This window comes from Castor canadensis, chromosome 9 (assembly GCF_047511655.1).
Source record: "Castor canadensis chromosome 9, mCasCan1.hap1v2, whole genome shotgun sequence".
Taxonomy (NCBI): Eukaryota; Metazoa; Chordata; class Mammalia; order Rodentia; family Castoridae; genus Castor; species Castor canadensis.
This window is the reverse complement of record NC_133394.1, coordinates 111,536,250-111,552,159: the sequence shown is the minus strand read 5'-3', so window position 1 is coordinate 111,552,159 and position 15,910 is coordinate 111,536,250. Positions and strand designations below refer to the sequence as shown.

Below are 15,910 nucleotides of genomic sequence, written 5' to 3'. Positions count from 1 at the left end.
GTTCTGCCTTTCTTTGTGGCTTAGTATTCAAAGAGTATAGCCTGCCGCCAGAAAGATCTCATACATTCTGTTATGCTGTTGATTAATGTAATTAATTTATTCTCTGTGGCTTTTAATTAACTTAGAACTTATTTTTTATATGAAATAGTTCATCATGGTGAAATCTCCATTAATCATCAGTGGGAACCCAGTCACTAAGAGAGAGTAGAAAGAGAAGAAATGACTCTCTGAGGATACCCTGTCTCCCAGCCTCAGTCTGTTACTTCCCATCGGCACATGGGAGCAGAGATCACTCTATACAAGATCTGTAAGTCGCCCCAGGATAAAAGTCTTCTAGAAGCTTTCAAATATGCCCACAACTCACTTCACATTTTTTAAGAATCCACTCTCAACTGTCATCTCATCAAATATCATTGCCAGAAACAAGGTGTTGGAAAGATTGTTGTCATGCTACAGCTTTTATAGTCTACTGTCTTCTAGAATTTTTAATATAAAATCCATACAAAATTAACAAGGAATACGTTGTTGTTTTTTTAAATAGACTTCATATTTTAAAGTGATTTTATGTTTGCAGCAAAATTAAGCAAAAGGTATACAACACTCCTATACATCTGCTCACACAGAACAGTATTTTAGCTATTAAACTTTATTTAAAAAATAATAGCAGCTCTAGAACCAGGCATGGTTCTAGAGTCCCTGCTACTCAGGAGGCTGAGGCAGAAGGAACACTTGAGCCCAGGGCCAGCTTGTTCAGTGAGACCCTACCTCTTAAAAGAAAAAGAAAGAAAAGACATCTTTATTGAAAGACAATACACATATCTATCATAAAATTCACCTTTTTAAAATCGTAGAATTCAGTGTTCGTAGTATATTCACAATCAAATTAGCAATCATTATACAATTTCATAACCAAATTTTGTTTTAAATCCTGAAATTACAATAACATTTAGGGAGTTTAAGGAAAAGGCATGAATGCAGCATTGAAACCAAACTCTTGCCATTTTTTGTGCACTTTATTTCAGCGTTTTAGAGACATCCAGATATTTTTCTGTGGACTAATGAGTGTGCTGTGTGTGATTTCTTTTAACTTCTTGTGGGCATGCAAGGCTCTGTCTCTACACAGCTGACAGAGTGCAGAGCTGTGCTGTGATTGTCACTGCTGTGTCTACACATGGAATTATTCAAGAGAATAACTCATGGCGTGGATGCAGCAAAGTGACACTTTTTGTGCAACCATCTCTCTCTGTACTAGGAACTTCCCCAAGCATGGGGGCACTTCGAGCTGTTGGTCACTCGTAACTGGTAGATAGCTTTTATTCCTGTGTGTAAGGGTATGAAAATGGTAAATTAATTTCTAAAACTGCTGTGTCCTTAGGTGGTGCTGGATCCTTACACTAAAGACAGGCGAGGTAGGACAGGATGTCCACCTGCAGGTGTGGGGTGTGGAACAGTGAGCAACAAGAGGAAGACTGGATAAATAGATATGGATACATTTACAGAAGTTTCATAAATGCCAAAATATGTAAAGTAAAAATGTTCAGGGAATGTGAATGAAAACATTCGTTTTTTAAGAATTAAATTAGGAGCAGATTAAAAATTGATATAGTTAAGTGCAGTGAAGATTTGGGAAGGAGGGGAATCAACCCTTATGAGAGTGTAATTGATTAACCTTTAATAGGCTAATTTGATAGTATTTATTAAGATTTAACATTTCCATCCTCTTTAATTAAGAAATAACACTCTTAAGAATTTTGAGTACTAGTGTATATAAAAATGCGTGTACAGCTGGATGTTGGCACACACATGTGGTCCCAATATACTCAGGAAGTTGAGGCAGAAAGATCACTTGAGACCAGGAGTTTGGGGACGTCCCACCAAAAAAATAAAATAAAACACATATATTAGGCTATCCATTGAAGCTGTATTTGCAATAGCAAGATATTGGAAATAACTCATTTCTGAGCAATGAGAAATTGACTAGCTACATCTGGGTACAGACAGGCATGTAGAAGGAAGCGGTGCGTGTGTATGAATGCCCAGAGCCCATGTGTATTGGATACTTTCATGTAAAAACCTAGAACTTACAATTCACCTTTTATGTGTAAGCAATGTATTTGTACATCAGTCTTTTATGTGTAGGTCAGCTGGGGTTGAAGTGTATTTTACTTTTTATCTTATATGATTTTTTTTCAATTGGTTGGATTAAGAGTGATTTTTTTTAACACCTACATTTGAAAAATTAAGTGGCATTCTTAAGGCTTTCAAAAAATGAAAGATTGCAACAATTTGAGGTAGGTTATCAAAGTATTGCCAAAGAAGTCAGCTTTAATGGATAGATAATATAATGTCTAGCCTATCAGCAGTTTATAGAGAAAAAGATATTTCTAATATATATGGAAATAGTTTTTACTAGGTTTAAATCTTTTGAAATAATTTTAATTTTTCTATCATAAAAGTAATGCATGATGCAAAAAAATTTTTTGAGGCATAGTCTCACTGTGTAGTCCAGACTGGTCTCCAACTCATTACCCTTCTTTCCTCAGCTATCCCAACTTCTGGGATTACAGGTGTGTGCCACCTCCCCCAGCCCTATAAAATATTCTGAAAGTAAATCTGAATATAAACACGATAATAAAACTTACCCATATTTCAGTCACCTAGAGAGAATGGTAGGCTAAACCTTAGAGCCCTGTTTATTGTATCAGTTTGAAATTTTGAAAGATTTTGTTTTCACTGTGACAATGTGCTTTACCTTAATTATTTTTCTAATGGCCGAATCAACATTCATGATTCCTACAGAAAATTAGCTTTAGTAATAATTGTGCATTATAGTATGAACTTTTTAACAAAAGAGGATAGAAATGCTGAAAGTAAAAGAGGGAGACAGGCGGGCAGACAAGTATGCCAATTAAATCCTAAACCTCCACATTGTTGAAGAAGGAAATAGAAGAATGTGTGATTAAACCAACCAGAAAAGAAGTTTCTCTTGGTTTCCTCCTCCTGCCATCTTATACTGGCAGCCACCAGAATCAGCACAGGGCAGGCCAAAAATGGCAGGAGCAGTCCCCACTCACCTGAAATGCTTGTGGTGTTTGGTACTTGGACAGTAATTTGTCTTTGAGCACCGCTCACAACATACTCACACTGGTGGGAAGAGGAAATGAATTACAAAATTACTCATCCCAAGCTTCTCACCCTTTGAAAGTCTTCACTTTCCAAGCGGGGTCCTGGGTCCTGCCTTCCTTTAACCCACAGTTGCATATTGACCTGTGTCCCTAGAGGTGATAGCACTGAGTGCTTCCTAACTTCTCAGACCTTTACCCTGTCATCCGAAGCTTTGGGAAGCACTGTAGCATTTGTAGGGTCCAGTGCAAAATGAAAATAGGGGGCCCTTTTAAAAAAATATTAAGAATTTAAGATAGGGAAGGAAAAGCATTAAAACAAGTATAGGGTCCTTTGGGGCTGCCAGGTTTCAGGCCTGTGAAACTGCCTTTGCCCACCTTTGCCTTACCTCCTCATCAGAACTTTCCTACCACCGAGAGAGGACATAGGGACAGTACCCCGAATCGTAGTCCTCTCCTTTGCTTAGTTCTGTCCTTACCTCCATATGGGCTCTGTGGCTTTCTAATTCTTGGAACAAAATTGCTTTTTGGGAATGAGGAACTGTGTCTTCTTTGGGGACATGCAGCCCCATGGCCATGAGTGCAGTCTTGTGCCCACAGGTGGGTTTAGCCTCTTTGGAGCTCATAGCCTGGCACCTGGTATGAGTGGCAGACAAGCTTAACTTCATCCACCTTGAGTATTCTTGGCCAGACGCCCTTTTTCAGGGGACAGCCTACATCATCATGCACAGCGCTGTGCCAGGGAACACCTGTCTGCTTCCTTGTGACACGGGAAGATTGCTGGGCTGTGACATCCTGTTTCCTTGACAGTTCCCACATGACAAGCCAAATCCCGTCATCTGTGGTTCTTGAGACCTAGGCTTTTCTGGTTTGCTATCTGGACTGTAGCTCTTTATTGCTGGCTGTTTGCTCATCAGTTTGGAAAGTTCCTTTTCTTATTATAAAAGTTGTCTACTGGTGAGACCCAGTAGTCCATCTGCCGAGCTTTTTGCTGAATGAGTTTCTTCAGAAGCAGGCAAACATCCTAGGTTGGGGTTTTAGATCTCACTCCTAAGGTGATACATGTCTCAAGAAAAAAGAATTTTTTTTTTAATTTAAAAAAGCAGTGTGGCTCAATGTGACCATTAGAGTCTTCTGTAATTGCTGGCCGGCTTTGTTTGATAGTCAGGCAGGGAAAGGTAAGGACTGAGGCAAGAGAAAAAAAAAGAAAAAGTTAAATCAGGTTCTTTAGACATTTTGGTTTTCTTAAAACTTTAAAAATTAAAAAGTCATCAGGTTCATTTCCTTGCCCACAGCCACCAAAAAGAAATAACACCCACACCCAGAAAGAATAGGGGAGGCAGATTTCTGTTCAGTTGGCCCTTTAAACCCCACTCGTGTTTCTGCTGTGAAATATAAAAGAGTAGCAGAAGAACCTTGCTGAGTTGTTGCACACCTATCTAGCCCCATATTTTTAGATTCCAGAAGAGCCAAAGAATGAATTGACACGGGACAGGGACTACTGGGATGTACTTATAAAAAGTTGCAGTCATCCAAGAAAGGCTACTACTAAAATCCCATGAATGTTTCTAAATTATTTTTAACCTATTTCAATATTTTTATCTGTATGTGTGTGTGGAGGGGGAATGTGGTTGAGTGTGTGTGAGTGTGTGAGTGTGTGTGTGCATGTTGCAAAAAAGGCTAGGAGTTAAAAGTCCAGTACCCATTGTAGAAAACATTTACTTTCTTTCATTTACTTGTTTAGATCCCCTGATTTGTTTCAGATTTGACTCCCACTTCTGATGGTGGAGTCTGTGGTTTGGAAACAGGTTTTGGTTAACCCTACTGCTCAATTTTGAAGCTATGGACTTAGAGATTCTATGTGAACAGGTATTATATATGTGTGTGCTTGCTGTGCTTTTCTTCTAGATAAACCTGGAATTTACAGAAATGTGAACAAATATTTAAGGCAAACTAGAAGAATATTTTCTTTGACTTTTATTTGGAAACACCCTTTAATTCTTCTCCATTGCTTTTTTCCTCATCAAAGAATTGGATCTCTCAGCTGGTGCAGATGAATATGTGCCCAGTTTATCACTTAAGATATAAGTTTGACCTTAATGAGCAGGGATGCAAAGTAACAGTAACATAGAAAACACAGAAATTCATTTCTCTAATAACAGCTCAGGGATAGAGTGTTCAGGGGCAATATGGTGGCCCTACTCCATCAGGAAATATGGGACTTAAGTTACTTACTCATCCATGTGGTCCAAAGTAGCTTGTGACATGTCTATGTTCTGGGCAGTAGGATGGAGAAAGGGGAAGAAAAATGGCATCTGCCTTTCCTTTAAGCACACATCCTGGAAACCGCCTTTATTCCATTAGCCAGAACTTTTAGCTATGAACTCTATGGCAAACAGCAGTGTACCCAGCTGCAGGTCACAGATAAGAATGGATACTGAGGAACAGCTGTCAGTCCCTGTTACATTTATCTTTGACATCAAATTCTGCTTACCATATTACGAACCTGCAGCACTACGTGACATGTGACACGATTCCCTTATTAACAAGTTAGATGCAAAATCTGACTTTCATTCCAAGTGGCTTTTGTATCAAAATCCATTTTGATCATTTGCCATTGGCTGCCTGTGATACAGTGTGAAGAGATTGTGGGGGCTGCCTGTGCCGTGATCAGGAAAAGAACGGCATGCTCAGTTAAGTGGCCATGGGCACAGGAGAGGAGTATGGTGTCATGTGTGTGCTCCTTAGTCTTATTTCAGAGGACCAGTCCTGTAAGTCAGAGATTTTATGACAATGTGAAAGATGTTTTCCTTTCCTTTCTCCCAGATCTTCTTTCCACAACTGTCAAGCTGGGGTTTAAATTGGGGGTTGAGGTTGGGGATGTTCTTGGTGGTGGGGGAGGGGGGGTAAGCTTTGTGTAAAATGAAAATATCACACTGTTAGACTTTTGATCACTGTAACAAATACCTGAGGATACAACTTAAATGAACCATTTGTTTTGGATCATGGTTTCAGAGGTTTCAGTCCATCATGGCCGAGAGGATGTGGCAGAGTAGAGCCTGTGACCAGGAAGCAGAGAGAGAGAGAGAGAGAATGAGGAGGGAGGGAGGGAGAGAGAGAGAATGAGAGAGGGAGGGAGAGAGAGAGAGAGAGAGAGAGAGAGAGAGAGAGAATGAGAGAGAGAGAGAGAATGAGGAGGGAGGGAGAGAGAGAGAGAATGAGAGAGAGAAAGAGAGACAGAGAGAGAATGAGGAGGGAGGGAGAGAGAGAGAATGAGAGAGGGAAAGAGAGACAGAGAGAGAGAGAGAGAGAGAGAGAATGCCTGTGCTGTTGGACTTCCTCCTTCATTCCCTTTTATTTCATCTTGGCTCCCAGCCTATTGGATGTTACCACCCACATTCAGGGAAGATTAATAAATTAATTAGCTAATTGTCTCTGGAAACACCCTCACAGACACACTCACAAGTGGGCTTTATAATCTAGATATTGTCAATCCAGTCAAATTAACAATCAAGATTAACCATCATAACCAATGACTAGGAGAAAAGAAAGTTAAATTGAATGACCAGTTGACATACATTTTTAGGAGAAAAAAAAACCAGGTAAACCTGAAGACCAGAAGAAAGCCAACGTCTGTGGTCACATGTAGGGAAGAAATTGACAAACCAATTAGAATCAGATAATTTTGTCTTTGTCTAACTTCTTGTCTTACTCCATTTGGGTGGCTATAATATCATTAACTAGATAGCCTACAAACAACAGAAATTTATTTCTCATAGTTCTGGAAGCTGGCAAGTTCAAGATCAAGATACTACTAGATTCAGTACCTCCCCTTTCTCATAGACTTGCCCTTTCTTACTGTAACTTCACTTGGCAGAAGGAGCTAGGGACCTCTCTCCAGCCTCTTGGTAAGGGCACTCATCCCACTCATGAGGGATTGTCTAGTCACCTCTGAAGGCCCCACTTCCTAATTTTGTATCTGAATAATTGGAATTTTAACTTATGAATTTAGGAGCATATAAACATTCAGTCCACTGCATTTGTGTATATAATTGAATTAGTAATTAATCGTAGTGGGTCTATGCTATCTTGCTTTGCTTTATTTTTCAGTGTGTCTTAACTAAACTGAGCTCTTGAGAAACAAGTCTAAATCGGATCCTGTCTGTGTCACTGTCTCACACAATGTCATATGAATACTGGGAGCACAGTAGATATTTGTTGATTGCTTGATTGAAGCCATGATGGTTATCTAGTTAGCATTTTCTTTTTTAATTCAAGGAGTCTGCTCACTGCACAAGCATTACTAAGTTCAGTTCATCTTTCGGATGCTGAGGTTGGAGGTGACTTAAATGACTTGTATCATTCTTCCAGTGGTGTCTTACTATTTGGTCAGTAACAGAATTGGCCAGCATGAATGGCAACTGAGGATCTTCTTCTCTTTCACCTTGTGCTATTTTAGCAGGAGAAGTGAGGACAATTTCCATGTTTCCCAAAAGAGCTGCATGATAAATCACTGCTGGATAAATTAATATGCTCTTAGAGATGAGAGCAAAACAGGAGATGGGGCCTAGCTGTCCTGATTTTGCATTCCTTGCTCAGCCCCCTGGCAGGAGCCACCTTGCTCTTGATTGGGCCCCAGCTCTTCCCTTGTCTGTGGCTGTGGGTGAGTCATGGCAGCTTGCTGGCCCTCCTTTTTCCAACTGTGAAAGAGAGGAGTTGCCACCAGATGGTGTCTCATGGCACCTCCAGATTCTGCTGTGGTAGACCCTAGGGAAACCCAAAGCATTGTTGTTGCTAGGAAGGGGCTTTGTGCGTGGTAACTGTCTTCCTATTCACTCCCCTCAACCAGACAGATTGCCTGCTGAGGTAAGTAAGGGGAGGGGGGGTGGCATTTTTGTCCTTTTTCTTCAGCTTTCATCTCCTTTTGTGTATGTCTGGCTTGTAAATGTGGTGAATAAATGCTATAATTATAACCCTTTTTGACAGCTCTGTAATTTAATTGTAAGTCACTCTGAGCATCCTTTTAAGACAGTGATGTGTACTGAAGAAACAGTTGTTCCAATCTCATCTGCTAAACTAACAGGAATCAGTTGGAATCATAGTCTCAGCAACTATGGGAACTTCCGATCTGTTGAAGATCAAATACAGGGATATACTGTGTATCTATCTGTCTGTCTTTCTGTACCCTAGTTTGCAAAAGTGTCAGAGTAGTATACGGAGAGAAGAATCATTTAAATTGGTCTTTTATATATAAGAAAATTATTCTGGAGTGGAAGAGTCTGGGATTTGTTTTCTGAAATGAGCTAAGCTATGTCCTTTCATTAACATTCAGGAGTCACCCCTCTGTTAACCTGGAGTTGCTTCCTGACTGAAGGTTGTTAGACACTCACTGATCATCAGAAGTTATGTTAGTTTCCTTACAAAGTACCACACACTGGATGGCTTAGACACCAGAAATCAGTTGTCTCCTAGGTCTGGAGGTGGCAGGTGAGAAATCAGGGTGTTGGCAGGGTTGGCTCCTTCAGAGTGCTGTGAGCAAGAACCCATTTCAGCTCAGCTTCCAGTAGTCTTGGGCATTTCTTGGCTTGTACGTGATGTTCTACCTGCATCTTCACTTTGTCTTCCTCAGCATGTGCCTGAGTCCAAATTTCCTCTTTTTAGAAAGACCTCAATCACATTAGATTACAGCTCACCCTAATGACCACATTTTAGTGTGATGACCTTGGTAAAGACCCTGTCTCCAAATAAGGTCACATTCTGAGGTACTAGAAGTGAGGAATCTAACTTATCTTTTGGAAGATGAGGGTTAACCCATAGCAGATGTATACTTAAATAGGCAGGGATTTTATTCTTCATCACACACACAAATAATTTTCCCTGCAAGGCTTTTGGATGAATGCAGGAAGAATCTCACAAGAATATTCTGTAATGATATTGTTCCTTTCATTTGATTTTGGCAATAACAAAGCAATAAATCTGCCACCTTTTCTAATATTCATCCAATAGTTGTAGTGGAGCCTGGTCTGCCTTTTTACTTTGCCTGCCCTGAATATAGCTTCCTGAATGTGAAGTACTATGAAAACATCAATAATGGGCCACCTCAGAATCTTCCGAGTGACAGGTGAATTGGAAAGGGACTTATCTAACGTGGGTCTCCCCCCAACCCCCAGCCTCTACTCTCTGTTGAAAAGGAATTGGAGACAACTCAAGAAGACCCTCGTGGGAATAAGAAACTCCTCTCCTTCATTTGAGCATCCTGGGGAATATAGACCACAGTTGTTAGGAAACAAATTTGGAAACAGGATCTAAGGAAATAAACTGGAAGGAAAGGAAGTAGCTCCATGTGATGGAAATAACAGTGGATTTTAGGAAAACAGACTCGGGTCAAGTTTCTGCCGTCAGCTAATGTGATCTTGGACAAGAATGTCCATCTTTGTATTTGCTGTTCAGTGACTCATTAGTGATCTCTCAAATAACTTGTAGGTAAAGTCCTGTGATTCCGGGATTGCTAGGACAAAAGAAGGTGGTAGGTGGGTAGAAGAGACATAGGTCAGTGCTCAAATATGAAGAGGTGTGGAAGGTGTTGGGTAGGAGATTCCACCTCATCTGTGAAAACCTGAATGAGGATGGTAGCATGATGTCACGCCCAGGAGGCAGTGTGAGGAAACTGACTGAGAGAGTTTATTGAAAGAAATACAAGAAAGAAGATAAGGAGATTATATTTGAGTGAAAGAGGGAAAGGGATAGAGAAAGCACTCAGAAGCCTTACCTACAGGCACACAGGCAGGGCACAGCCTGGTGGGGGGTTGAGGGTTAATTACAAGAGCTCCTGCCATTCCACACTTTGATCAGCAATGGCACCTGTGTCCTTATCGCTGGCTCAGTGTATTTCTGCAGATACATACTTTTCCCCATAAGCTCAAATATATCCTCCTAAACATACAAGCGAAAATGAGAAGCTTAATGTCCTTTGCTTTCTGGTTGATGAGCACAGAGGTCTCATTAGAAGGACTTGTGATTTTGAGCCTGCATAGACAAGTTCTTGGAGCTTCACTGTGTCACTGAGGGATGAGGCTGTGGGTTTTAGTTGGCATGCACAGAAGGGCAACTTGTTCTCATTTGAAGGACTCTGATAGCCTGCTGAGGCCTGCTGGAAGAAGGGGACAAACCTCGCTACAGTTCTTGGTGTGCAGTGTGAATAATACAAGACGTTGATTTCTGGAGCCCTCTGGAATGAACTTGAGCGCCAATAAATTCATTTCACTGCATGGAAAATTTTCTTTTGTAAGCCTGACTTTTAATATTCTTTTGGAATCTCATTCTTTGAACTTAGGATGCTCAGGGAAGGGACTAGGTTGGTTTTAAAGCATAATTTTTCATTTATGAAATGCTGACAGTAACAAAAAGAGTATGGTATGACACATACCATATCATATGGTTGAACAAAGGACTCTGGGCATGGTGGAAGGAGAAATTCATTCTGTAAGGGGAGCACAGTCCCTAGTAGTTTGCCCATGTAAGGTTAGGTAGAAAGTAAAAATTCACTAAGCAGAGGAATGAAAAAAATTCTAGGCTGAGAGAGAACTGTGGATAAAAAAAGAAAGTGCTGGTGTCTTCAGAGTCCCCAGCCTGCTTGGGTAGTAGGATTTGTAGCGATGGGTGATAGGTACTCCTCTGGGAAGCAGTAGGTTAGGGCTAGATTGTGAAAGATGTTGAATGCATGCCATGAACGTGGTCTTGTAAGGGAAAGGAGACACTGGACAGTTTTTAAGCATGGTCAGATCTGCTTCTTGGAATGACCACCCCAGCAGTCAGAGTGTAGAGGGGACGGTGCAAGACTGGAGTCAAGAAAATGCATTGGGGAAACTATTCCAATGCTCCTGTCAAAAGCAGCAAGAACGGTGTGTCTGGTGGACATATTTGTTACAAGGAAAAAGAATGCAGATTAATATTTTCTTACAAGCAGATAACAAAATCTCTAGGGGGATTTGTATAAAACTAAAAGCAGTGTTATCTTGGGGAGCTGGGGTTTGCTTGAGAATGGCATGGGAGTTCACGTTGTACCTTTAAAATTTTTTGATCTATGGGAGTTTATTACCTATTTGAAAATTAAATGAAGAAAGAAAAATTGTGAAACCAGTAAACTTAAAAACAAACAAAACACAAGTTAACCTTATAGTGGCCTTGGTGAAAGCTCCCAGGTAGACATTCCTAAAGCAGTTGGCAGCAGGCAAGAGATAATGAGCACCTGAGCTAAAGTGGTATGTATTTAAGTTTCTTAATCCACAGGTTCCTCCAACCCTTTTTACTTTTTCCTGTCTTTTGTTGTTCTTGTTGCTAAATCTACAACCCCGTAAGTTTGCTCTGTTGAACCTCCCACGGGCTGGGCTTTGCTGATTGTCTACCTGTGGTGTGGTTTTTATGTTCCTCTGTCCTCTGCATTTTCTATAAATTGGTAGGGATTGGGGTACTATCAGATTTAGATTCAATTTTCTTAAAACTGCTTTATATGCAGTGTGTTCTTCCATCAGGGGCAAATAATACCAGATTGCCTCATTTTTTGTGGCTTCTAAGGGCTTTTATGGTTTCATTTTTAATCTTTTATTTTTTTTGCCCTATTTGGAGTTAGTGTATCCTGGTGTGTGGTGTGAGTGTGGTTACAACTTCATTTTCTTCCAGTTGGCTCTCCAGCTGTCCCAGCATTCACTGGTCTGTCTTTCTGTACTGACTTCAGAAACCATTTTTATGACATATTAAATTCTGAATGTATTTGGTCTATTTTCTGGGCTTTTTAATCTGTTCCTTTGAGCAATCTGTCTATTCATATTATTTTAATTATTAGAGGTCTATAGAGCATCCTAATAGCTGATAGGGTTGGTCTTCCCTTACTACTCTTCTTTTTCAAGCTTTTCTCACTATTCTTTTATTGAAGTTACATTTTACTTATAAGTTAAGTCAAGAAGACTGACATCTCTATGATATCAAGTTTTCCTAACTAATACCAGGTATGCTTTTCCATGTGATAATTTATTTATTTGCATATTTACAGACAGGGTTCATGCTTTGTCATCCAGGCTGGTCTAGAATTCCTAGACCCCATCAATCTTCCCACCTCAGCCACCCAAGGTCTGGAACTACAGACTCATCACCATGCCCAGCCATCTGTCTGTCTTTCAAAGTGTCTTGAAATTTTCTTCATACACCTCCTTCATATTCCTCTTAAGTTCTTTCCTAGGTATTTCCTAGGTGTTTCTTGTGTTGGCTGTTGTCATACTTGAGGTCTTTTAATCCATTATGTCTTCTGTTTTTTGTTTGTGAAGCCATCAATTTGTGCTTCATCAGAACCACTGAATTATCTTCTGCTTTAGTTTTTCAGTTGATTCTCTTGGGTTTTTCATCATATTATCTGCAAATAGTGATGACTTAACCCACTCAATTCCAGTCTTTCATTCATCTAATTTTATTCTGTTTGTGTTGGCTAAATCTTACCCTTAATCCTAATCCAAATGTGTTTTATCTGCAGTTGCTGGTTGTAGTTTACCATAGATTCATTTTTGGCTTAAGCCCACTGCTCCTGGCAGCGGGTGGCCTAATGGTCTCCTTCTCTGGGGAGCTGGGAGCCCACTATCCTGTTGGCATTAGTTCTGGAGAGGGTTGGGTGTCAGAGGGTACAAGCTCAGGCCACGCCTCTACGGTTGCTTTGGGGTCTTAAGATGACTAAAACTCTTCTTATAAAGAAGTCTAACAGCTTGACTTGCCATGCTTGATAAGGTAGAAATATTTAGGACTTTCCTTTAGTTCACATTGTGATACTGAGGCAGGAATAACAAGTTGGTGTTGCAGTTGTAGCACGTCAAGTCTCCCTGATGTCTTCTTGGACCTTTAGGAAGTACATCAGAACATTGGTAGTTATAAAATGATCCTGTGAGATACTGTATGAGACAAGAAAGTCTCTATTTGTAGATGGAACCCACTTTGGAAATCAAATCTTGATGCTGTTGCTTCTTCCAACTGTGGGAAGCAGGCACCACTCTTAAACTCTCTCCTTGCCTATGTGGGTGTTGTTCATTGTCATCAGACAACAAGGAAATGGGAGAGTTGAGCCTTGAAAGTGAAATGTTGGTATTTGTGGGATAGCATTCAATGAGCAAAATGGCAAAATGTGAATCCATAGAAAGCGGGGCCTTTTTATCCAGGTCACCACATTGGGTTTCCTACCAAGGTCACAATCCTGTTTTTAAAGGGCAGGAGCCATTGTAGGTGCTTGAAGGTGGTTGATAATGATTCATCACTGAAACTAAGACTATGACCGGCTCAGAGGAGGCATATCATAAATATTTAGTGTTTTAGTAAACTACATCAAACCATTCTGTTAAATGGGCACATTGTGAAATGGAATCCAAGAATTTTGGCATAGAGTTCAGTGGCTGATTTAGGTCCCTCTTCAGTCCTCATATCTCACTGCAGAATGACTGCTGAGAATGAGACAGAAGAGACACAGACAACAAGAACTATGGAATCGGCTGGCAGAGTGGCTCAAGCAGTAAGAGCGCCTGCCTAGCAAGTGTGAGGCCCTGGGTTCAAACCACAATGCTGTCAAAACAAAACAAAACAAAAAACCCAAAAACAACTATGACTATGAAGTCTGTTTTCTCTGCTCTTTCCTGTTGGCTCAATTAACCTCCATCCCTTAGTGACCCCAGAAAACTATAGTCTAATAAATTTTATTATGATAATTCTGAGTCAGCAAAACCTGGCAAAATTATGTTCTATGTATTCTGTAGATAAGAGAAAATTTAAGAATTCTATTTAAGAAAGATTTCCACTGAAAGCAGTAGATATAATGTAAGTGATATACTTTTGCTAATTTAAAATCTGCTACTCCCAGGGCTGGAGGTATAGCTCAGAGCGGAGCTCCTGTCTAGCATACCTGAGGCCCTGTGTTTGATCCCCAGCACTGTCAAAAAAATAAATAAATAATAAATAAAATCTGCTACTTCCTTCCTAGTCACATAAGCAGATTGTTGCTGTCACTTTATTGGCAATTGTATAAGCAACTCATTCTCTTTTCCTGTCCAACACATTTCTTCTGAATGTGACATTAGAGTGTTAACAGTAGCCAGACACCCTTCACCGAGGTAGAAACTCCAGTCTAGAACACAAGAGTTGGTAAAAGAATCTCAGCTTCACAGATAGACACACTAAGGCAGAATGGTTTAAAAAAACAAAAAAGTGATAAGGTCAAGACCAGAGCAATGTGTCATCAGTAACAGAAGGAAACTTCCTGGCCTTTCTGAATCTACTGACACCTTCTGAGTCTTCCTTGCCAAAAATTGCTTTGTGAATCACCTTATCAAAAGCACAACCAGATTTTAGAACAGAGGTCAGCTGACTTTTGTAAAGGGCCAGATAGTAAGTATTTTAGGTTTTATGAGCCAATGGACTCTGCAACTATCCAAATAGCCATAGTTAGTGCTTAAACGAACGGATGTGTCTGTGTTCCAATAAAAATTTATTTACAAAAACAAATATAGTCCGGACTTGTCTTAGAGAATTATGTGGATTTTTTAAAATGAGTGTTATTTCTCTTGATCAGCAACAGGTGTGTTATGTCTCATACATATAAACTGTCTTACAGAGGTAACTATTGTCTAGGACACAATTTTCATTTTCTTCTCCCTTTCCCACTATCTCTCCCTGTGTCTTAGGAGCACCTAGCCTCCATGTGTCGCTCAGTCCTGGCCCAGTATTGAAGCCAGTTTTCTTTATTAAGCAGGAGATATATAAAGAGCATTGTGTCAGCCTTGCTGCATGTTCTACTATACCCAGTCTCAAGTCTTGGGCCCTTATCCGATCCCCATCTTGGTGTCTTCTTGGTACCCCACTTCCTCTAAGACTAAAATTCTCCTTTATCTTCCTAAGAGCTACTCATTTCAGTGACTGTCTTCATACAATGCTAGGCGCTGTATTGAAACCTAAACAAATTGTTCTGGTTTTTGTTACTGAGCACCTACTCTGTGCCCAACACTGGTATATGTTCATGAATGAAAGTATATGAAGCCAAGGGTGGTAGTAAACGCCTGTAATCCCTGGTACTCCAGAGGCAGAGGTAGGAGGATTGAGTTCTGAAGCCAGCCTGTGAAAAACTGTGAGACCCTATCTGAAAACAAACTAAAAGCAAATGGGCTAGAGAAATGGTCCAGCTGATAGAGTGCTTGCCTAGCAAGTGCATAGCCCTGAGTCCAGCTGAAGTGTACACACACACACGTATATGATACATGATGTTGCACTTTTCCATGAAGAAGTTTGGTCTTCTGACAGAAACAGTGAAATATTAAATAATTTAGCCAATGTGGTTTAATGATTAATTGAACAACTATGAAAAAATACAAATTATATTAAATGCAATTACATGTTAAAATGTGCAACTCGGACACTAGTTGCTTCTTGTGAAAGATTATTCTGAGCTTTGAAGGCTGTGCAGAATTTGGCTAAACAAAAAGAAAGAGGGGAAGACATTCCAGGTGAAGGTGTTAGGGTGCCCAAGGAGCTGGTGTGTGTTAGAGAGGTCGGCCAGGTGAGGGAACCAGATTGAGACACACAGACCTAGGAGGCCACACCAAGGCTGTGGAGTTACAAAGAAGACAATGAGAATATCTGGTGGTGTTTGATGTGGTTTAGTGGAGAGGTATAACAGAAGAATGATGGACTAAAAACCAGACGTCAAAGTCCCTCTCATTTATTAACCGTGAGATGTTGGCGCCATCACTTAAATCTTTGACCTTCAG

General features: G+C 40.3%; 1 protein-coding gene across 4 annotated transcripts in view; it reads left to right on the top strand.

Annotated features, from left to right (window-relative positions):
• Positions 1-15,910, top strand: part of Cracd (capping protein inhibiting regulator of actin dynamics) — a 230,980-nt gene that overhangs the window by 121,273 nt on the left and 93,797 nt on the right. Inside the window, exon 4 of one of the 4 annotated variants that reach the window (XM_074042192.1) lies at positions 149-307. The exons of the other annotated variants lie outside the window; for them this stretch is intronic. Coding sequence (XP_073898293.1) covers positions 277-307 — 31 coding nt within the window. The 5' untranslated portion in view covers positions 149-276. The remainder of the gene's footprint in view (positions 1-148; positions 308-15,910) is intronic. 4 annotated transcript variants of the gene reach the window in all.